General features: G+C 34.7%; 1 protein-coding gene and 1 pseudogene across 1 annotated transcript; one reads left to right on the forward strand and one right to left on the reverse strand.

Annotated features, from left to right (window-relative positions):
* Window positions 1-4,656: 4,656 nt before the first annotated feature.
* LOC143554501 (mitochondrial uncoupling protein 5 pseudogene) lies at window positions 4,657-5,632 on the reverse strand (annotated as a pseudogene).
* Window positions 5,633-10,557: 4,925 nt separating this feature from the next.
* On the forward strand, window positions 10,558-13,344 carry LOC143554502 (uncharacterized). The gene is made up of 5 exons (XM_077044240.1): window positions 10,558-10,779; window positions 11,751-11,792; window positions 11,870-11,985; window positions 12,152-12,257; window positions 13,273-13,344. Exons 1-5 carry the CDS (start codon window positions 10,621-10,623, stop codon window positions 13,336-13,338), a joined length of 489 nt encoding a protein of 162 aa, XP_076900355.1. The 5' UTR covers window positions 10,558-10,620; the 3' UTR covers window positions 13,339-13,344.
* The last annotated feature ends 11,912 nt before the right edge of the window (window positions 13,345-25,256 follow it).

Here is a 25,256-nt window from a genome sequence, read left to right on the forward strand (position 1 = left end):
CACTGAATGATCGAGAGCTAAGTGCCTTGTGCGTGTAGCCATGCTGCGCGGGTGGCCTTCCCTAATGGCTTGTATCCGAGGCTGCGGGGACAGGCGGAGTCCTTCACCATTGGGAGGCATTTCCTGCGGGACCAGCTTGCGTACTGCGCGTAAGGACGTCACGTCTCTGAGCATGGTTGGTCCTGCGGATCCAGTTGGTCTCTGCGCAGACGTCCCTGTTTAAGGTGAGTCTTGCGGGTCCAACTGGGCTCTGCTGGGACCTACCTCTTCACATATAATAAATTGTCAAAACACAACTTAGAGGATGTTTACAACTATGATGCCTTATAATCTAGAAAAGAAACCGGAATCATGTATTCAACTATACAGCAAACTTTTTTTGACAAAAATAAAAATTTATACGAATGCCAAACCAAGTTTTAACCAAATTACTAGTTTTAACCAAATTACCTTTTTTACTAGTTTCTTGTCTGTATGCAGATAAGAAATGAGAACTGCACCACTAGTTTTAAACAAATTACACACACACACATATATATATATAGGGTTAGTTTCATTTAAAAACTCAGAAAAAGTTAAGAACTTTTAGAAACTCTTAAAAACCAAATATTTTTTTAACTTTTTTTATATAATAACATTATTTGAGAGTAGTTTTATCATATTTGGTATATAAATTTTTGATTTACATATATAATTCACAAGTTTACATATATGTAAAATTTATGTAATAACAAACTTCCATATGTGTAAAAGAAAATTAGAATTGTGTAAAAACTAATTTGTATAATTGTAATCATATATATAAATTTACAAAGTGATAAAACTACACTCAAATAATATTAACATACAAAAATTTTTATAAAAAACATTAGTTATTATGAGTTCCTTAGAGTTCTTAAATAATTTAAGAGTTCTTAAATGATACTCATCCTATATATATATATATATATATATATATATATATATATAGACACACACACACACACCAAACCAAGCATACTTTAGTACTTTCAGATCGATAAAAATGTGTCAAATAGAGCATGTGCGTTTCTTATGTGCATAAATCTATGTGAATTTTTTATGCTTAGATCGATTATGGGTGGTTAAGATAACCCTAATGATGGTCGCGGCATTGGCAGTGGTCTTCGGGGTGGGAAGACAAATCAAGCTAGTCATGTTGGTAGTGGTCTTCAAGGTGGGAAGACAAAGCAAGCTGGTCATGCTGGTAGTGGCCTTAATAGAGGTTCTAGTGTCAGTAGTGGTCATGGTGCTGTTAGGGGTCCTAGTAGAGGTGCTGGTGTTGGTAGTGGTCGTGGTGCTAATAGTGATCTTAGTGAAGGTACTGGAAAAAAAGGTCCGAAGCCGGAAGAGCCAGCCGCAAGAATGACTTATGTCTTCATACAGGCGGGTCAATAGAAATTGATGAGCACCGTATCCGCATGGTAAACTAATAATAACTATTAGTTTTGTTAACTATTTTTACATTTAAACCTTATGAAGTACATACTCATTTTTTTGTAGGAAAAAGAATCGGGTGATAAGGTTATATTTAGGTCAGTGTTTATCAAGACCCACGCCACCAAAGAGTGCAAAAAAAGATTGTGGGATGGGGAGATCACTGAAAAAGACTTGGAACAGTTAGAGTTTATTACTACTCATGCTAAACGTTCATATGTGAGTTATCTTTTTTATTGTTTGTGTATAATTGTTGTATCAACTTTTAGTAGAATATCATACATTCGGTTTTGATACGTTGTAGGTCTTGTACATGAAACAACTTCAAAAGTTGCACGGGAACATGGATTGCGATGATCTTAACGTGTGGGAGAGTTTGCATCCCGAGTGTCAGGGTCACCCGTTGTTTGGGGTAGGATCAGCTGATCCACTTTTTGTGGTGACGGGGACACCATCTTCCACAGCTTGCGGGTCATATGGTGATGCTCGGCAATCACAAGAAGTAACGTTATTGTAGTTATTATTGTTATAATTATTACCTAGTATTGTTTTGGCATTTTTGTTGCCGGGCTAGTCGGACCGGTTTTGTATATATATTGAATAGTTAAAATCTAGCAAATATATTTATGGATGATAAAAAAAATAGACTTTAGTGATATGTTAGGTAGTATATATTAGACTTTATTGCATATATATATATATATATATATGTATGTGTGTGTATATATATATATATGTATGTATGTCATTACTAGAAGTGTCAAACGGGTATGTAAATAGGGGTATCGGGTTATTCATGTACTTTTGTACGGGTATCATCGGGTTGGGCATGTAAAATGTTAGGTAGTATTATACATTGTTAGCTGATTTTATATATTTTTAGACATCGGGATGATTTTGTTAGATTATCCTGTTAGTTAAAACGTCTGGATTAATATGTATAAACATGGCTCTTAACATTTTAAGAAGTTAATCGTATGAGGTCATTTTGTTATGTATATGTGTTAGAATGTTAACAAAAGTAACATTCCTAGAAGTTTAATCATGATAGTCCATTTTGTTATGTATATGTGTAATGTGTTAGTAAAAAATATTTGGTTAATTATGTATTAATTATATATCTTTTTGCAATTTCTAGCTCCTAAAGTTTCAAGCGGAACTAGAAAAAATGCTAGAGTCCCGAAAAGAAATATAAGTTCTCTTAGAACAACAAGAAGAGCGGGAAAAAGAAAGGGCTGAACGTGAACAAGAGCGGGAAAAAGAACGTGTCGAACGTGAAAAGGAGCGGGAAAAGAAGTGTGCCGAACGTGAGGAATGGCAAAAAAGGATGGAATAACAGTTGCAGAAATTTGTGGGCAAGTAAAAAACTTGTCTTGTTATGTGTTAGTTTTGTGTTAAAGAACGTGTGATCACGTAAATGTTTGTTGTTATTATTCCGTGATTGTAAACGGGCTTTTTTGGAAAGTTTTATATGTTTCTGCATGTTCTTACAGCAAAATTTTGGTTTACAATTCATAAAAAAAATGCAAAAAATTTTTATTATCTGCAGAAATTTTGCCTTTGCATTTTTTTGTAGATTTTTTTTCAGATTTTGTAGCAAGTTTGTGAAAAATTTTATTAAAGTTTTGTAGAAAGTTTGTAGTAAAAATTTTTAAGATTTTGTGGAAAGTTTGTAGCAAGAATTTGTAGGAAGTTTGTGGTAAATTTTAATAAAGTTTTATAGCAAGTTTGTGGTAAACATTATTAAAATTTTATGGCAAGTTTGTAGCAAGAATTTGTAGAAAGTTTGTGAAAAATTTTAATAGAATTTTGTAGCAAGTTTGTGGTAAACATTATTAAAATTTTGCGGCAAGTTTGTAGCAAGAATTTGCAGGAAGTTTGTAGTAAAATTTTTATAGATTTTGTAGGAAAGTTGTGATAAAGTCCATAAGAATTTGCAAGAAGTTTGTAGTAAAATATTTTTACTAATTAATTAGTTTTACTAATGTTATCAATAATTTAAAATATTTTAAATAATATGGTGACAAAATTGTAGTAAAATTGTAAGAAAAGGTAAACAAAACTATTGTGGCAAAACTGTCACAAATTATAGTGACAACTAGCATTTGTAGTAAATTTGAAGCAAAACTTGTCGGAAAATTGCCAGTAACAGAATTTGCCACGGCTTTTTTTCTCTCAAATCAGATTTGTCGGAAAACTGTGGCTATGAGCTTTTTACCACAATTTTGCTACAAAAACTGTTGTCGCAAATTGACCAGTTTTCTAGTAGTGAGTGGAGACTGGTCAAGTAGGTTTATGTCGTTGATTGAAGCCACTTCTCTCTAAAAAGCATGCCAAAACCATAGATATTATGATGTTATCATCTCGAGCGTGAGTCTGATCACATTGCATGTATAGCATGGATCACGGAGATAATTTACGGTATCAATTGGATGGCGTGTGTTTTTTTTTGTAAAGAAGTTTGTAATCAAGTTGTATTAAATATAAAAAAAATTAAGTTGTATATATAGTGGTAAAAAAACATTTAAAAACAATACCTTCTTTTTTCTTGAATAATGATAGTTGAACCACCTTTACCCATGCCATCAACCACGCCAAACACACATTGTGTTTTACTTCCGTGGCTCGGGGACCCACCACCCCATGTTGCGAGTAGATCTCCACATAGTATGGCTAAAAGTAAGTGTAGTGGCTTAACTAGATGAGTTCGTTAAAGTGTCGTGCCACTGCAACGAAGGCAGTGGGCTTTAACTAACCCTTACTTTAACAAGGTTGTAGTGGTTAATTAAAAATTAAATAAAAGAACCAAAAAAATAAAGAAAGTTGATGTTTGGTTAAAGTGGTGGACATCATCTCACCTTCAACATTCATGCCCATTGAGGGCTTGGCAAAGAAACCCTTAGCAACTCTGATAATAACCATGTAGTGGTGTTTGACGTTGGGGAAAGCTGAGGCGGCGAGACAATCCCGCTCACTACACTTAGTCTAATATTGTTTTTTTAACGGTAAATGGTACTCCTATTCTACCATACAACGATAAATTTATTAGCATTTTCTCATGTTTGAACCTGGAACCTCTTCATTAAAAAAAACATACGTCTCTACCAATTTGGATTAGTCACTTATTAACAATCTAATACCATGTTGGGTCTTGTATTCCGAGAATTTTTCTATTAATCGGTGCCAATCATTTTGAAATCATCTATGTTCATCATCCAATAATTTCAGAAATCCTTAAGCAATTTCCGAACCTGTTCCAGTGTGACAAACAACACGATTGTAAACGGTCCCTGTCTTGATATTGTAGGAATGAACCCTTTGTAAAGTGCCATAACACCTTCGGTCCTTACGGTTTGCAACGCGCAATCAGTTGCACCTGCATAAGGTGGGGCCATTCCCGGCTCCACCTTCATATTCATAACCCGAGTCTTGATCACATCAATTGGGTTCGTGACCACTGCAGCCACAAACCCTGCAGCAAAGCTCGCTGTCACGTGGGTCCTGAGCCCATCCTCCATCACACCCTTATCCAATATCGTCTCCTTAATCTGATCATACGATGCCAACTGCGAGGCAGTTACCAACATGGCGCGGTTCACCGTAAGAGACGAACCGCGCCACAAACTACCAATCCCCTCGTTTTTCGCCATTTGCGATATAGCGTCCACCACGCTTTTATAATTCCTACGCTGTAAAGCGGGTAGCCTTCCATCCGCCTGCATGCGAACCATTGCCACGTCAGCCGGGTTCCCCACAGCCGCCCCGATCCCACCCGCGATCAACCCGGCACCAATCTTCTTCCACAACCGCATATTTCCGGTCTCAGGATCGGTCCATTTCTTCTTCATCATATCGTAAAGTCCCATCCGGGTAGTCGAATAAAGTGTCTGACGGAGAACTGTGGCGGATACGCCCGAGAACAGCGCTGCTGCCCCGTCTTGCTGGATGATCCGCATCCCGACCGTAACGGCCCCACACGTTGGGGCCCGGGGACTGGGATGCTGGCACCCAGTTGTGCGGGTGCAGCAGCACGGACGGGGGCGTTTTCGCCTTGTAGTTGCATCCGGACCTTGATGAGATCAAGCGGGTGGGTTGAACATCCGGCAACTATTGATGCTATACCACCTTCAACAAATCCTTTCAATCCCATTGTCTGAGCAACTGAATTGGAAAATGGTTAATGCGGATGGATTGAATCGATTAGGGTTTATGTGGATGGAGAAGGAGATTGGATTTGAGGATGTTTGATCTACGAAACAGGCGTTACAAAGGGAAGTTGAACAAGTAAGTAAACATATATAAAAAGGACATAGTAAAACGCATTTCACAAACTTTACGCAATGTTTGTCAAATACGATAATTTAATGGACTGACTAAAATATAGACATTATTATGGTCTAGTTCGTTAGTTGTGACAAAAATTTGGAATTATATGAATTATGTAAAAAAAACAATATAAAATTTTAATTATGAATGATTCATCATGTCACCGTCATGAGCATGTGCTGTATCTTTCAAGGATACGTCAAGTATTTTTCAAGGCCTTTAAAGTAGTAACACACGTTAAGTTAATTTTCAAGGATAAGTTTTTAGATTTTTAACCTTCTTTTTCCTAACGTGCAAGGAGAGTGCGTGGTAACTTCATAGTGCACAAAAATAAAAAGGTTTTTGATTGCAATATGTAAAATAAACGTGTTGTGTTTGAATTGTTTAGTTCAAATGTTTATAGTGTTTAACTAAACATGTAGTCATGTAAACACACTTAACTCATTTATTACGACCCGTTAACATGTTTAACACGTTTACTACTTGATTACAACCCATATATCTGTTTGACTTGTTTAGATAGATGATCATTTTCATGTTACACGATTTAAATGTGTTTAAGTTTAGTTTGATGATTTTTGACAAACATATATATATGAATTGGGATTCAACGGTTTAACTAAAACTCATAGTGTGTCATCTCTTTTAACTCGTTTAGATAAATAAATTAAAAGGTTGTGTTCTTAAAGGTTCAATCTACTAATCAGCCAAGATTATCAACCTTTATTTATCTCCTTTTCTCTATATGTCATTATATTAACTTTTTTATTATTAAATCACGGGTGCACCAATGAAGAAGGAAGATCTCTTAATTAGTGTGATCTTGAAAGTGATTATGTAATAAACAACTAAAATAAAATAACCACTTGCAAACGTGTTGGATAAGATAATATATAAATATGTTCTAGTGTTTTGAACATGTAGTAACTAGTTTTATACCCGTCCGTTGGACGGGTAATTTATTGTTATAAATTATAAACTCTTTTATTTATTTCAACAAACACACATAAAAAATAAAGAAAAATATCAAAGTAGAATATAGCATCTACACTAACAGTGCAATTATATGAAAATGTAGCAGTCTAAAAACTCAAACATACATTACTTGTTGAAGAATAATGTTCTTTTATAGGACGGGTTCATGAATAGTAACTATGTTGCATTAGGTGGTTCAAATATAATCATCAATTTAGCACCAAATAGATACAAACTGTTAACATCAACTCACATATTTCATTTCAACATAGCAACTGGACTGCGCTATGTTTACACTTTAAAATCAAAGAGAATAAAATATGGTGTTCGTAACTTGTTATTACCCTAATACCACACCACTGCTCAGTTCTTGTTAGTCAAAATGATTTTAAGCATACATTTAACTTGATAACCCATTCAAAAAGTAATATACTTCAAGATGGCCAATAGCCACGAAACAATTAATACAAAGATTGAACGCCCAATATCTATTATAAATACATTTACTTCCCCCTTTTCATGATAATCCAACCCAATAAAATTTGTATACACTCGAAAATGACTCACAACCAAACGGTACTATCTTTCTTTTTCGGTAAGGGAAAGAACCTGAAAAAATTATAATTTGAACATCAAAAGCTACAAATAAAAGGGTTATTTAATCCTGTCCGGACATGTCCCCAAGTAAAATCAACAACCACCGAATCACTAAAAAGGGATCCTAAACAAACATAAAATACCCTATCCATCTCATATATACCCTAAATTCACACTCATTACGAATAATATTGACAGCTCTATTATGCCAAACTCCTAATATAATTCTCTTCACATTCTTTAGCCAAATATAGTTTTCAGTTCTGCCTTCACGAATATTCTTCTAATTCATCATCTGACCCCATTTTGGACTTTGTAGTCAACAACATCCAAGGCTCATACCAAAACTGATTTACTATTCTGAGTGTGACCTCAATTTATGCCATCAACATGATTCAAAAATAGCCTACACACAATGATTGAAAAACTTGTTTTAACCCAAACAAAATAGATTCATTTAAAACAACCTATTTTTCATAACCCGTTTTGACCCGTTACCCCGTCCAACCTAACCTGCTCGTTTTGCCAGGCTTATATATGGCCATTGAGTACCGCAAGCAGGAAAAATTGTTCGTTTTACAGTTACTAACAGAATTAGCAATAATTACTATATTCATTAAAAAAAAACAGAAAAATCCCCTTGTTTTAGAGAACTTCGCCTTAAAATACTGCTTGTGAATGTGAACAATAGAACTGTCATTCGGGTATAAATCCACCTGGTAATATTGTACACAAAAACTCTTTTTAGAATTGAAGCATTAGAAAAAACTTATTTTTGCATTTCAAAAACTATATCACCATGGTTCATTTTAGTACCTTAATTTTAAATCAACTAATTTTGCTTTTTAGCTTTAGAATTTGACATAGAATACTTGACAGTTTAATTTGTTACAAATAACACATTTTAATAAATTAAAGTAAAAAACAAATGGGTTAAACGGGTTAACCCATGAGTTGATCAGGTTAACATGACCTGCTCAGCTAAATAGGGTCGCGAGTTTAACCCCAAAGATCCATATATAGACTAATGGAAGTTGAAAAAAGGCCCGTATGAACTTACGAGGTGATACTGTCTGTGATCGTTCCCTTTTATTATTTCTCCTACACGGGCCACCGATGGTCCTGAGTTCCCTGCATTTTCCTTCGGGGCTGGAATTGCAGCCCATAGGTGGGTTAAGGAGCTTAGGTACTCCAAATGGCTTAATGTCATTTCTGTATGCATACACAAAAATAAATCAATTAAGTTTATATATATATATATAAGTTAATTAAAAAGCACCTCAGCATCAACATTATTTCTAATCCCTCCAGAAGTTTTCACATCCTCAGAGCCTAGATGAAAACAAATGATCCAAATTAGCATAGTAAATTACATCCTTATGTGGTTATGAATAAATTCAAAGAGAAGAAATTACACCAAAATGAGAGAACTGATGAAGACCATCGTGCAGACAACTGTTTTGACTGATGGAGAGCATTAGACTGCATCAATTAAGATTTATAACTATCATCAAGCAAATATTTCTTCGTTAAACATTCAGAATAATCTAATATAGCATATGATGCTATACTTATACATTATAACCACGAAAACTGACAGAAGAACCTTGAGAGAAGCATCCAATGATGACGGAATTGAAGGAATCGGAGGGGAAAAACAAATGATTGAAACAACGCTACAAGTAATTATGAAATCCAAAATCAAACCAACAAAAGTAAGTTTCATACTGCGCAGACGTCTCTCTTCAAGGTGAGTCTTGCGGGTCCAACTGAGCTCTGCTGGGACCTACCTCTTCAGTTTCCCAATTCCTCTATTCACTAATATGAAATCGACGACCGAGTTCAGTATCCCTAGAAAATATTTGGCTCTGCTCGATTGGGGATTATGAAGTCGCTGAGAGAGCTTTGGTGACGGTAGGAGTTCATAACGGGGGAGGATTAAAAGTTGGATATTTTAGATTAACCCATTTTACTGTTTTTTTTAGAGGGAACAATAATATATATATAATAACAATAAGATATTCGCCGATTAAAATTAATCATTTATTACGTATTCAAATTAAAAATCAGTCATTTTCAGCAATAAAAGCTGTTTGTTATGTTTTAAGTCGCATTAATAAAATAATTCATTTCATAAGACTCCCTAATTAAATATATTTATTTTATGAAGTGTTACTGTAGTATGTCATAGACAAAATGAGGACATTTATTATTAGTGTAGAAGGATAACCATGGTTAACCATGACATGCTCACTTATATTTAGTTCAATAGCAAGAAATTAATGTTCCTGCTCAAAATTTTCAAAGGGTCAAGAAAGGACGATGACATGTCTATATTTCACTTGGTCCATATGATTTAGGGGTGTTTGGGATTCCTTATTTAACCTTCTTATAACTTATATAACTTAGGGTGGACGGTGTGAGACTACGGGTACCCCCGAGAAGTACTAACATCGCAGGGAACACCGCCGCCACCCTCCAAAAACATTCCGCCGGGTCTGTCTGAGGGGTTGCATCCCCCGTAGCCTTTACCCAAATATAGCCGTTCAACGGATATAATTCCCCCCAATCTCCTAAATTTCAAATTAAATATCCTCATTTTTTTATTTAAAATCCCACTTCTTCTAAAATACATAATACTTCCTAGTTCCTACTCATGTTTCACTTACTTCCTACCATACGCTTAACCATTTCATCAACCAAATCTTTACATATGGACTTATGGAGCAATCAAATCCCCAATGAATTGCGTCATGAATATGGAGCCATGAAGAAGTAGCGTTAGCTAAGGTTTGGGTCTATGTTTCCAAAGACATGGTGGAGCAACAAACACGGGTTTTTGGCCACGAGTTTGAAACTATTTTGTTTCAGAGGGAGGATCAGACGACTGTACACAGCATCAAGTGTGTTCGAAATGGAGACATATGGTCGGATAAATTAACGCTCGTGATAACGACGCGTTTGATGTGTTCTCACGATTCATGTAATTCAATTTTACCTACCTGATCTCACTTGTACCTACAAGGCCTCAGTAACCCTTAGCCGAACAAACCTGTTACCCCAACACCCGAAAACCATATCGAGTAACCCGAAACCAATCCCGATCAACACCCGTACCAAAGAAAAACGATTCCGGTTTTCCACTTGAAGAGGTGTCTCCAAATGCGGGCATCGAATTTGATATCACCTTACCACTGCTACCTCCACAACCACCACCATTACCATTACCATTACCGCATCTCTTCATCTCTAATCCTTGTTAGATCAATGGCCACCGCAACCACCAGCCGTAACACTAACACCGGCGGTGCTTTCACCACGATCGCAGAGACAATCAGCTTGGAGCGTGAAATCAAAAAGAGCAAATTCATCGCTATTGCCGGTCATATCCCCGATGAGCGTTCTGCCCAATCTTTCCTATCCGAGGTATCCATATTATAATTCCGTTGCTCCAGTATGTAAATTGCCTAATTTTGTGTTCAAAATTAGGGCTTTATAATAATAATAATAATAATAGCTGAATACGAAATTATTACTGATGCTAATTAAGATTGAGGGAAAGTTATTGATCATTGAAAGCAATTTGATGCTAGAAAACAGCTTTTTGATTATTGGAAGACACGGTAATTAATTTATCAGTTAATTGATTCAAAATTGACATTTAGTGAATAAGCCATTTTAGTTTCGTATTATTAAGCTTATTATGTTTGTAAGTAATTAGTAGCTTCCATATATACAGACGCTTTCAGGTTAAATATTTTGAATTTGAGTTGAACAGACAAATTAGGACTGTGTAAGAGCATGTTTGGGATTGAGTTTGAAAAATGCTTATTGGCTTATTGATGTTTTTGAAAAGCCAATGTGTTTGGCAATCACAAAAATCTTTCCTAATTAAGTTTTTTGAAATGGTCCAAAAGTAGTTTTTCAAAAGCCCCAAATCCTGGCTTTTCAAAATGGCTTTTTGAAAAAGCAAATAAGCTAATAAGCATTTTTCAAACTCAATCCCAAACACCCCCTAAATACGGCGAATTGATATGTTATATACTCAAAAAAATGCATGTTGTTTGCCTCCGGATACAACATACATGCACAAAATGGTTGCACCTATTCACTGATAACCTTCAAGTTATGAGATTGCTGGTTATTTTTTCTTAATTATTATCATATATCTTTGAAGTTCTTTTTCTATAAGCTTATGGGATAGGACAATAGGTATACTACTGCTACTTTTATGATCTATGCATTTCATTTTTGGCTAAAGTGAGAGGAAAACATTGATAGAGTTAAGTGACACTATTATTATTATATTAGCTGTAGTAACTTCTGTTAGCTTGTTATATGATTTGCTTTGGTGCTGTACGTTAAACATTTTGATTTCATCTTATATTAATGTGTAGGTTCAAGATCCACGCGCAACTCATAATTGCTGGGCTTATAAGGTATATCATATGTGTGTGTGCTTATGATAATGCATTCATGTTAAAAAGTGCTCATGATTTGTTTTCTTGAACTCTAGGTTGGAAATCAGTATCGAAGTAATGATGATGGTGAGCCATCTGGTACCGCTGGGAAACCGATACATTCTGCTATTGAAAATTCAGGATTAGATAGAGTGATGGTTGTTGTCATTAGGTAAATATTATCTCATGTTCACTTTCCATCATCTACTTCATTAAAAATAGTTAGCGTTCTTATCACTTTAACTGAGGAAAATAATGTGGGACTTGTTCTTCTGCTACATTTGGTTATATTTCATTTATAATAACATAATATAATACGTTGTTTGTTAATTTTTTAGGCATTTTGGAGGGATCAAACTAGGTACCGGAGGATTAGTCAGGGCATATGGTGGAGTTGCAACTGAATGCTTGAAAAATGCCCCTACGCGATTAATTAAATCTCAAGTAATATTCTTTAGCAGTTGTTTTGATTGTATGGATTCATTTGTGAGCTTTCCTGATTCTTTTGTTTCTTTTCCTGCCATAAGTTGGTCAAATACAATTTTTTTTTAATCTTATCGGAGTTTGGTATCTTCAAAAAGATTTTTTTCGGTTGTGATTGCTGAACGCGGCAAGTTGTTTCAAAAGTCCAAACTGTATTTGGTAAAATTCTGTTAAAACTGTACTCAGAAAAATTAGTTGTATGTTTAACCTTAGATTAAGCACTGTTAAGTTTAGCTAACCTAGTTAGATTATGCTTCATGTTTAAACTGCCATATCACATTTATATTTAAAATAATAGATCTTATAAGATATCAAAACACGTCATGTTTCACAGCCTGTGAATTCTTGTGTTTAAATTTTTTTTCCCCAAACTGTATTTGACAAATTGTAAACACTTCTAGCATATCATACTAGGAACACTTTTTCCGTAATTGTGTTTCACGAATCTTGAATACATTTTGCAAGTTGTGAAACTTATTCCTAATTTTCTTATCTCCTAGTTAAATGTAAACCCTTGTTGATAAGTTGCATATGTTTTTGCTAATCTTTGAAGCACTTTTTCAGCAAATCTTTGGCCCCTTTGATCAATAAAAATTAAATCTTGAATTTTTATTTTTATTTTTAAACCATAGTAAAAATCTCCAAAATTGTCAAATATGATTTGTGACAAGGAGTTCAAGATATGATTTTCGAAATGTTCAAGATTTGCCAGATATATTAAGCACAAGAGTTAAAAATACAATTTGGAGCAAATATTTGGGCAGTAGAACATAATCTTCATGGATTAACTAAACATTGCAGTGGTAAATCTTGGGGCAAAAAGCCAAAAATGTTAAAAGAGTTTTCCAAGTACAATGATTTATTGGGATATGTGATTCAATGGTTGTTTTATTAAACAACTTTGTTAAAAATCGTAAATTATTAATCTGGACTATTATCAATAATATGTGTTCTCATATAAGACCTTATGTTACAGGTTCCTATGGGCGTTGAGGTTACTTTCGATCTTTTGGGGGTCGTTTACCATCAGGTTAGGTTATAAACTTGATGTTCTAGCAGTAAATACTTAAACTTGTTTATAATTTTATATATTTATGTATAATAACCTCGTGGTTGGTAATTTACAGTTGCAGACATTCAAAGCTGAGGATATTAGTCAAGATTATGAGACTGGGAAAGATGGCATAACAATGGTAACTTTTAAAATTAGTTTTGACCAAGCTGAAGCATTAGAGGAAGCTTTGAAAACCAATTGCAGTAGAGATCTTGTATTTTACAAGCACTGATGAATAGAATGGGTTGGAAACAGCCATATAGAAGTTAGTGTCATATTTTTTTTGGGTTTTCTGTATATACACGAGACATTTTATATTTGGCTACAATTTTACTAGTCATTTACTCCTTTCTATACTTTTTTAAGTTCAATTTTACGTCAATTATAACGATTCTAGGGAACTGAAATCCTTCTATTTAATGCACTGAACTTAGAAAAAAAAACTCGTGTTAAGGACAAACAACGACATCTTTTCGATGTTGGATACACCGTGATAAAAAGAGAATGGTTGTGGTAGCCGGTATCCAGACAATTAGAACACCATAATGAACAATTTACCAACAAGTTCTAAATTAGTCATTGCCCGAACTCTCCAAAATTTTCAATTAGTAGAAGGGAATTCATTTTTTTATGCAACAGGTAACACATCTCTGGCAAATATGATACTGCTTACTCCCAGCCATTGTCAACCAAAAAATCATCCACATGGCCTATGTTGATTGTAGATATTTATGAATGTCAAATAGTGAAATTTTTAAAAAGTTAAATGAGTGTTCGAGTAATACATATTTAATCAAAATTGTTATTCAAGTGATTTTCTATTTGTTAAATAGGTAACTTTTATTTTGATTTTCCATTCATACTACATTAACACCGGCTAGGTGTGCTGTATAGTATATACTTGTTCAAGACTATTTGATTTGGGGGTTCTAAGGAGGCACTACCCCCTAACCCCCTGGTGGGATCCAAGAGGCAACGCTAGTGTCGGGTTTTCATTGATGAAAAGTTGCGTGGAAATGGCCATAACAATGGCAAATAGGCATAAGTAGTAACTAAACTGATCATCGATAGCAGCTTGGTTATCGGTGGTTATTTGCTCAACGGTAACTGAGTTATTGCCTGTAGAATTTTCGCATATATAATTGTCCAATAGTAGATAATTATTATAACTATCTACTCTTAACCGTCAATTGAGCTTCGTATTGATTCACCCTATATATAAAGAAAATCTTTTGGTCTGTTTACGACTTCGTTTTCATTCAATACGCTCAAAATACTTTGATATGAACATGATTGAGGACGCTATCCATGACGCATTTGAAATACGAAAATGGGTAACGTCGATTTTGATGTTCTATTAATTTAATATTTTTCTATGAAAGGATAAAGACATTTAACCATCCATATATATTTACCCAAGCAAGGAGTTGTCGGTTCAAAGAGGGTGAATACAATCCATCCATCAAACTCGACAAAGTGTGTCTGTTTTTTTTTCTGACACCAAGATTCTGTGTGGAGTTTACAAGACAGTGAACCAAGTAGACAGCATAGTGAAAGGTACTTATTATAGGCTCGTGAACCCATGCATGCATCTGGCTGTTGCAAAGTACCCAAATTGGATGTGGTTGTAGTCTAATTACAAGCACATGGGTCGAACGTACGTGGTGGATCCCTAAATATAATCACATATTATGAGTTTATTAGTTGTCTTTTGGAGAAAAAATAAATAAAATTGTCCATGTATGTATACAGTAATACAACATCCTTTCTGTCGAAAACTACTTGAAACAATAGATCATAATTCATATATCATACATAAGAGACGATAAATGGTTATCATTATTGGCCCAACATAGTTGTTAAGAATATGTCTAATGGATCGCGATATGTAATGAACTACATGCAAGATAATCAACAATCAAAGATCGGAGAACAGGACAAAGTCCGAACATTAAAGCATTAAATACACACACCATAGTAGGCGGTGTGCTTGTACAACCCGAAAATGTGACTATGTGAGAAAGCATTGCATATGCGACGAATTATATAAAACTAATAAACTCTAATCATCGACATTATTCATCAGATCATACCATGAGCGACTCGTGCGAAGACTTATATGTAACTGAACAAACTCTAATATATTTTCGGTAATGAGCTTAACTTCAAACCGGAAAGAATCCAACAAACACGCGTAAAAACCCTTTCACATTATAAATTATAATTCCTCAAAAACCATTCAAAAACCAATATTAGACACAATTTGAAGAGCGTGGTCTTTTGTTTCTAGGAGGATCCACGAACGATGCACGGTTAGTAACCGTCTTTAACGCTCTTCTTAGCTCGTGTAACCCTTGGTCTCTTGTTACTGCCAAGACTTGAACCCATAACACATATTTTATTCTTCCACCCAATGTCCCTAATTCTGTCCGTACTAAGTTACCTTGTACCATGTCCAATGCTCTTGTTAACTCCGCTATGAGTTCAGGCCTATCTTCACAACAAATACTCACCTTTATCATTATCTTTTGGGTACTAGAATCTTCCCCAACGTATGTCAACTGAAGTTCATCATTCTCACTTGGAATCACATAGTATTCATAGTTTCCTGCTGTGTTGTCGCTTTGATCCAAACCCGTTGATTCCAATTCCGAGGTTATTGTCTTTAACTCCTTCACTCGCCGTACTACCTCCGCTAGTAATGAAGCTTTATCTGACTGCCAAAAATAAAAATGTTGCAATCAACATGACTTTTGTGATCAAAATGTCTTTTTTTTTTTTTTATTTCAAAAGTTTACAAGCAAAATAGAAAGATATATGTACTTTGGTTTGGTTTTAATTATCAAATACAAAAGATATGAATTAATTAGTTCCATTTCAAGTCAATGTATATAACCTACACATGTATAGGTGAGGTATAAGTTTTTGAGAAAAAAACATATAGAAGGTTAGTTTGGTAGTTGTACATATAATCTAAGTGTTTATACGTAGGAAGCACGACATTTAAATACCATGAGCAATGGATAAAAAATTAAAATATTTTAACTTTTTTTATCACGTGTAAAAAGAAAAAAATAAACAATGGAAAAACGAAATGACAAAAGCACTATGGAATGGTTATGTTAAATAGGAGGTTAGGTGTTCAAACCCTTACAGCATACAAAAATTTAGTTGTTTAAAAAAGTTACTAAAAATGTCATATTTTCAAACATGGTTTTAAATAATAAAACGAGTAAAACAAATATGGAAAGTGGGTAGTACTTTGACGGTATTGGGTAGGATGCTACGGAGGGTGGCAAGGTGGCCATTGATCCTCTTCCTTCGTCTCCGTTCCGCCTCGCTGTGTCTGTAACAAGCGGCTGCCGCTCTCGCCTCCGCAGCTGCCGCCACCTTCGCCTCCTCGTTTGCTGAAAAGTTTTCTACTCCATGATTGTTGTATACCAAGTTTCTTATGATACCTGAACAATCACTGAACTCATACCCGTAACTTGGTAAAAACTGCATCATTATTTGAATTCTAAAAGAGAATTGTAATTAAATTAAGTTAAGTTAGTCGAAATGGATGAGTTGAGTTCATGAGTTCATGGATTGATTTATATAATGTAGGTTAGAGTGATAGTGTGAATGTGAGTTCTATTTAGGGTCAATATGGACACGTCATATGTCGGGCCACAGGGGTACACCCGTGACAGGTGGAAATTATCCTATTTCTAACTATTTCTTCTTTCCTCTCTGACGAATTAAAATGAAATTATATATAGTCCACAATTTGTATGTTATTTTATTAACGTAAAGGTTGTTTGAATGATTGCTATTGTTTTATCAACTGGTAAAAAAAATGAGTTTCATTTCGAGGATAAATTTATCTGGAAGATGTACGTAAAACGACTAGTACTAAATATGTATCTACTAAAAGGCCTTTGGCCTAGTGGTATCAAGTGTTGCCGTGTTGGATAAAACTTTGTATATATAAGTGATGAGAGATTGATCAACTCTCACCAATAAAAAAAAATTAAATAAAATATAGTGCTTAAAAAAAGACCATCACTTTGCTAACTAAAGCTTGAAGGGTTATATCAAATATGATTTTTGTGAGAATATTGATAAAATAAAAAAAGTGCTCAATAGTACAATATATTTATAAACTATCAAACTTAATCTTAATCAAACCTTAATTAAAATCTATAATACTGTATTCGACGTACCTAAGTTAAATAAGGTATTCACAACGGGCTGTATACGGCATCCCAAAATACAAAGACATTAAATGCGCATGTGTGTAGGAACAGGCCGGTTTGTTGAATATATCAACAAGTTGGCGTATCGTTATATAAACTAAATTTCAGCTCTTATTGACAAAATGAATGTCGATCTCACCATGAAGATCGGATATATTAATGTGGGAGACTTTTAACTCACCAAGTAGACACAACAACCAAGTATGTTCTTATTTTCGATGTTCACGTGCGCTTATATAGTTGGTTTTAATGTAGGAGACTTGAAAACTATGTTGCGAGAGGTCCAAGTGTTAAGATTCATGCCATAACCTATGATCTAGTGGTCCATTGGTATGGTATTTGCTTCCCAAAAAGTGAGGTGGTAGGTTCAAATTCTTGCAAGACGATGTGTAACCTACAGAGCGATATTGTACACCCAACCTAGCCTACACCACAAATGCTTCCATAAAACATCAACTGACTTTTACGCAAATAAGCTAAAAAAGAGTCCAAGTTAAAAAAGGTATCATTTGCAATACATTCGGAATAACTTGTGTTACCACTAGGCCCACTTGTAGTGTCTAGTGTCACAAATGCAGTTAACCTTGAATTAATTTGTGTTATGGCCGGGTATTAAAAATGTGTATGTATATACAAATGAAAAGGGCGAGTATTCTTATCTTATACACTTTAATCAATGTGGAAGACAAGGAATGAGAATAGATACATTTTTAAACAAAGAAGTTGTTCGATTACAAAAACGGTGAGTGACTTTAAAGCTTATGCCTTCCCTTAAGTGAAAAATAGAAGCAAAAGGGCGATTGCTGGCTGGGAATCATGGTGTAAAGTTAATTTTATCAATTTTTCTTTATAAGTGTTGTTCATTGCCGGTTTGTAGCTTGTTTTTGATCTTTCTGTTGTAATTTTCCTTTCGTTTTCTTTATAAAATTCCGCCATTTAAGAGAAAAATATACCAATGAAAAGAGACGGTAGAAATGAATGAGAGGCAAAGAGTGACCACCCCTCAAACACAATCATTTTCCGGCGCATTTGATTAGGCTGACAATAATTATTTATGTCTTCTTTTTTCTACATACATAATTCTAATTTTTCATGTGAATAAAGCTGCCTTTTTGGATATCCAAATTCTTTTGTTGTCAACACCACCACTCTATTCCAGCTTATCCTTCTAAACAAACTAACAAAGTATAAAATAATTATGATAATTATGTATATACGAGTAAAAGAATTATTAAGAACTACAACGAAAACATTCAACTCAAAAAACACACGATAAGAAACTAAGACTACCAGATAACTTCCAATATTATTATAACACCAAAATTAACTTTGATTACCATCTCTCTTATGAAATCCTAGCTCGGTGACATTTATATATAATGCTAATACAACTTTGTTAACAAAAGAAACTAATAACCCAAACTTGGTCATTAAGAAAACTCATAAAACTAGTTAAACACACCTTAAGCCCATAACCAACATGTTGAAGCGCAGAATACTTAGACTTGCCGCCCCCTCACTCACCGCTGCTTGAACTTTTTTTTCGTGCCAAACAACAATTGAGCTAACAAGTATAAAATTACTTCTTGATCGTGAAGTAAACTAGTAAAACATCTGTCTATATATCTCTATGTATTATTGATTCTAAACTTAACGTAATCATCTTAACTTGTCCATAAACAATATATATTTATTATTATTATTATTATTTTTTTTTTTTTTGGTTAATAAGCAACGAATTTCACAAGGATGAATATTAATATGAAATCGCACACTAATATGTTTTTGGATAAAAGATTTTAAGTATGTAGTAATAACATATTCAAAAGTGTACTAAGACGAAGTTAAATATGTCTAAAGTACAAAAGAAAAGCATGACAAAAGGGATTTAAGTGTTCCTTGTTCACCATTTATTGTCAACATCAACAGCCCTAGACAAATCCAAAATGGCAGAAAGGAAAGATGTAAAAAGGAATAAGGGGTCATTTTATGTTCCCCATTGATGTAACCTTTTGTCATTGACCAACCAACCAAAATACTTTATCCTTTCATTTCATATACAAATGGGTCGTCGGTTCAAACTAGGTTTCTGGTGGGTTTTCACATCTTCAGTCTCTCGACACGATGGTGATGATCTCTTCCAGGACTCTTTAAATTTTGAAAGGTGGTTTTTGACTCTTTAAATCGGTTCTATTATGGTGTAATCATTAATAATTTTCACTTAATTCGTTAAAGGTTGATTCCTTTCAATATATATTATGCTTTTTTGGCCAAGAAAATAATTAAGTACACAAGGAAACAACATATAAATATTTTAATTATTATCCATGTTTTTTAAAGCATGTTTACACAGTTTGTGTTGTGTGAAAGAGATTTTTATGTTAAGAACTAGTGGGAGTTGGATTCGAACCTACGATCTTTGATGGGGTACTAACGCATACCCTTACTAATATGCACGATCTTTGATGGGGTACTAATGCATACCCTTACTAATATGCCACCACCTTCAGGTTATTACTGTTTATGTTTTAATACTGTTATAAAATAACATTTATGTTATCAATTAGTTTCAAAATGAATTAGAGTCTAAGTTTAAAAGGTTCCATATTTTAAACTTAAATCCTAAACTTGTTACTAGGATCGAATTATATAGACTCTTAGTGTAATTAACTCTTAATTACTATACAATATATTAATCTTAAAGTAATGCATCTTGTAGGATACACTTTAGATAGAACCATAAAATTTGTAATGAGTGATGAGGCTATCAAGTGAAGTAAGTTTAATCAAGTCACTTTATATGCATATCTTCATGGATCTTCTTGGGGATTTGGATTGTTAGATCTCTAATTCAAAGTGTGAGGTGGTTTTTGAGGGAGACAACGTTTAGGTCTGCGACCAACTAAGTTCGACACGGTTCATCCTCAACTGAGTCTAGGGGCAACCCTTTCTTTTCTCTCATCCATATTATACGCATGCAAAATATCTAATACATATATTCTACATTAAATTGACTTGCTTTTAAGATCATATAACATCCTGGAAGTTTTAATCTCGGATCACCTTCAAAGGGTTCTTTACTTGTTGTGTCCTCATGCCGAGCAAGGAAAGCTAGAATCGATCTAACCCAACAATCATGCATAACCTATCGTGAAGATGAAAAAGAGAGGTGATTTTTATAGGTTCTTATTATTATTTTTTTTAATGGTTTTGATTCTTTGATTTTTAATGGCTAAGGGTATTTTGGTTATTTTAACCCAAGTTAACGAAAAACTTAACGTAACTTAGTGTTAAACCCCACATTACAAAATTGAAACCACAAATCCCAAACATTAGTTTTAAGCATTAGAACCCGGCCAAAGGTGTTACATTGGCCACGCCACAATCATCTGTGTTATTAACAATTTATTTTTACTCATATAACTTTTCTATACTTTTATTATTATTATTATTATTATTATTATACCACAAAATTGATAATTTTATTACCTTTTATTTGAGTATAATACGGCTATATAAGTTTTATAAAAAAACTAGTATTATACCCGGCGCGTTGCGCCGGACAGGTTGGTAAAACTCGGGCGATGATAAACCCAAACTTTGTCGGTCTCGGGCGTTGAGGCGGCAAGTCGACGCATATTCAGTCGGTTTCGGTTAAGTGCGTTATAATATCGGAACTAAAAACCAAAAATAAAACAAAACCGTATAAAATTTAAGGTGGATCAATTGAGTGATGTCAGTCGGTAACACTCGGGCGTTGGGAAGATCCGAGCATTGCCGATCCCGAAAGTTGAGCCGGTGAGTCTACGCAAATTTGGCTAATTTCCGTCACATTGGTTATGGTACCGAAATTAAAACAGAATGCAGTGAATCTACGCGAATTCGTTCGGTTTCCGTTATGTTTGTCACAGTATCGGAACTAAAAAAATTCCAAGAACTAATATGTAGCCGCCAAGTGACCCAATTGACGCATAGCGACACCAAAGTTTGTAATTATTATATATAACTAGATAGATTCCCGGCGCGTTGCGCCAGGTTGATTTTATTGACGGTCACACTCGCACAACTTAACAAACCATGCATTGCGACTGCGAGTCGAGGTAAATTCGATCAGTCTGGGTTACGAAACCAGAAACAAACCTCAAAAAAACTTTGTTAACGCCCCAATACAACAAATTAACATAACAAAAATGCGCATTGCGGTTGCGAACCTACGAAAGTTTGGTTAGAGTCTGGTTATGGTGCCGAAAGTAAGGCAAAACATAAATTCTTTCATATCTAAATACAACATGTTAACATATTTAAAATATAAAAAAATCCAGTGAACAAAAAAATAAACACACGCGTTGCAATCGCGAACTAATACGAATTCGTTAATTCTGGAATCGTTAAACAAAAAAAACGTGATAAATAACTCACATGTTGCGCTTGCGAACTAACTCAAATTCGACCGAAATCAAAGTTGTCAGCACTAAATGTACAAAGAAAACCATTAGTTGTGGTGGCGAACCGCCACGAGTTCGGTCGGTATTGGGTTACGACGCCAAAACTAAAGCAATAAGTTAATTTGTCCACACTCATATTACAATAAATTAACGTATTTAAATAAAAAATACCGCGGCAAAAACCAAAAATATACGCACGTTGTGGCCGTGAACTGTTTCGTCTGGATCAACTGCAAAAAAAGCTGCATCAGAAAAAACCACGTGTTGCGACTGTAAGCTGACACAAATTTGATATACAAAACCTGCAATTTACAAATTAGAAACATAAAATAAGTAAAATAAAAACCTATCAACCGCGTGTGGTCATGTGGACCAATCACGTGATTGCGTCGCCAAACTTCTCGATTATTATATATAATAATTAAAAAGTTGATTTATCGTTCAATAACGGTTGTACTTATATAGTTTATGTTGTGTGTTGCATAATTAATTCATAATTATACATTATCAGGTGTATATGATTTTTAATTATTTATATAAATTTATATTTTGTACTTAATCATTTACACATGGACATGATATTGTGCGTAATTATGATGCAAGTTCATATTGATGCATAGAGGTGCATGTCCAAACCGGTTAACCGGTCATTAACCGATTCCCTAACCGATTCTTTAACTGGTTCCAACCAAGAAAAAAACCGGTGGTTAGTAACCGGTTTTTCATTTTGACTCCAAAACCAGTTGATAACAAGTTAACCTAAACCGCTTTTAGGTTTTTAAATTATTTTTTTTAAACTGTTTTTTTTTCAGAGTTAATTACTGGTTAACCGTTCGGTTATACCCAAAACCGGTTATACCGGTTATGGTTTTTGTGCTTGAAATCGGGTAGTATGTAACACCCATAAAATTTTGGTCCAAATTTGACAAAATTTAAAAGTGAAGGACCAAAAATATTCATAAGATAAGTAATGGGAAAAATAAAGTAAAGAAATGAATGCATGTTTATGTTAAGGAAAATAAGTATGGAAACTCCATCCACATGGAAAGTAGGAAAGAAATGAAAGCATTTTATAAGGAATGAGTTTTCCATGGTAATGTTCTTATGTGGCTAATCACTCTCACTAGTCCTAGCGGAGGGTGCGAAGCACCCGACGCGCACGGGCACGGGCTCGGGTGAAGGGCGATGGGCGCAATGTGGCGCTTGATGGCCCACTTTGCACTTCGCACGCTCGCATCGCCACGAGCCGCATAAGGGCCGCTTTAGTATTTTTAAACTGTGGAAGATAGACCAAGAAGTGACATGATACTAAAGTTCAAGGACTAAAAATAAAAATTCTGATTTCCAGACCCATCGCGCTACGCGATGGATATACAGATTAGATCATCGCGCTAAGCGATGCAGTTTCCCATGAGTTTATAAAAAGAGGCGTCGCGCTACGCGATGGTCCAGAAAGAAGGGGGTATCAAGCTACGCGATGACCCGGTTAAGTAACCGGATCAACCACGTGTCAACACGTGGTAACCTCTGGTGGATTGCGGCGTCGCGTTACGCGATGGCCAGGGGGAATTTCAATAAAAAAGTTCAGTAAGTCAGTTTTATCTTTCGCTTTCAATAAAGAAGTAAGAAAGTTCGACCTTTGTCGGCTAGCTAGGAAGGCTAAAAGCTAAAAGCAAAGTCCCCGTAACTGCCTGCGAATGAAGAGCAAACCCCATCGCGCTACGCGATGGTGGTCAAAACTTTGCCTATAAAAGGGGGCTACGAGTTGAACCAATCTCATCCCATTTTCACACTCACTTTCACACACACAACCTTGGGAGACGTGCCCGACTCGTGTGAGGTTCCGTGGTTCCGATTTCTTGTAATTCGTGTAAGAACTGAAGTTTTAACGACCCGTAGATGTGTTAAGCGAGTTCGAAACAAGGTTCTGATAGTTTAAGCTTCAGTACGTGATAAGGAAATAGAAGTGTTGCCCGCACAAAGCTTAGGCAAATAAAATACCCGAATAAGGTAGGGGTTCTGCTTAAGTTATTATTTTATTATTATTTTATATGGCTTAGACCTTAGTCAGGAATATAGTCTATACCTTGATCAGATAAGTAATTGTAATAAGCTTTCATAAGATAAGATTATGGATAAAATATTATTCTTTATTATTGTGTAAATATATTTCTTATGAAAGAAGAAATTATATATATATATATATATATACACACACACACGTTTCTTCACGATGAAGAAACATAGTATACATATGTGTTTTCTAAGAAAAGAGCATCAAGGTAAAGGTTATGTACATAGACTAAAGGTCTAAAGCTAGATTTGTAGATCTAGTTATTTATGAAATATTATTCTCGTACTATAGGTCCGAGATAAAGATCGAGCAATTATCAGTGAGACACATTGATTATATGGTGAATACGTCCAAATCTTTTTATAGTGTGAAATGTTTTATGACGTGAATACGTCTATGTACTGTATATTTTGAAAAGATATTTACTCTTTGAAACTATGGACTGTTATCCATATGTAAAAGAGTTATGGAAATATTTGCATGAGGGTTGGTTCAAATCTTCTAAAACGTTTTGATACAAGGTAATACTAAACACTCATATTAAAATACACATGTGTCTGGATCCATTCATAGATGATTTGTAGTGGGCCACTATAATCATACTGACCATGAGGCAAGTGACTTTCTCTAGGGCGAGTGAAGTCCGATTATGTGGTCTATTGGTATTTTTTAGTTCCAATGAGATGGGATGAGGCCCACTGAGTCGTTGAACACTATTGGTGTTGTGTCATAAAGAAGGTGATTTTGTATATGATTATATTATGAAAATCTTTTTATTGAGTCAGCGTTATTCACCAACACATAGCTGACGTGTTTTCCCCCCACATTTCAGAGAAACAGTAAAGGTAGAACAGACAAGCAAGCCAGATTAGAAGATTGGGGACATAGTCATTAGAGGTGATCTGATGGCTCATATGTTTTAATCAAAATATTGTGAAGAATCATATTTTAAAATGGCAGGTATTTGAAATATCAAAACGGGTATTAAATTCTCGAGATTTCATTATAATAATATTTTATGACTTCCGCTAAAAGAACTTAACTCTGATATATTTGCAAAACAGGTACCAACCATTGGTCATACGCCTAGGCCCTAGGCAGGGGTGTGACATAGTACCTGATGCAATATGTGGTGTGTGGTGAAAAAGT

This window comes from Bidens hawaiensis, unplaced genomic scaffold (assembly GCF_021521415.1).
Source record: "Bidens hawaiensis isolate Kalapana, Puna unplaced genomic scaffold, B.hawaiensis_p1.1 tig00017718_1, whole genome shotgun sequence".
In the NCBI taxonomy this organism is placed as follows: Eukaryota; Viridiplantae; Streptophyta; class Magnoliopsida; order Asterales; family Asteraceae; genus Bidens; species Bidens hawaiensis.

Coding starts and splice junctions, on each gene's coding strand:
- LOC143554502 (XM_077044240.1), top strand. CDS start 10,621: ATGGCCACCGCAACCACCAGCCGTAACACTAACACCGGCGGTGCTTTC. Junction 10,780..11,750: donor CCCAATCTTTCCTATCCGAG/GTATCCATATTA, acceptor ATTAATGTGTAG/GTTCAAGATCCACGCGCAAC. Junction 11,986..12,151: donor GTGATGGTTGTTGTCATTAG/GTAAATATTATC, acceptor TTAATTTTTTAG/GCATTTTGGAGGGATCAAAC.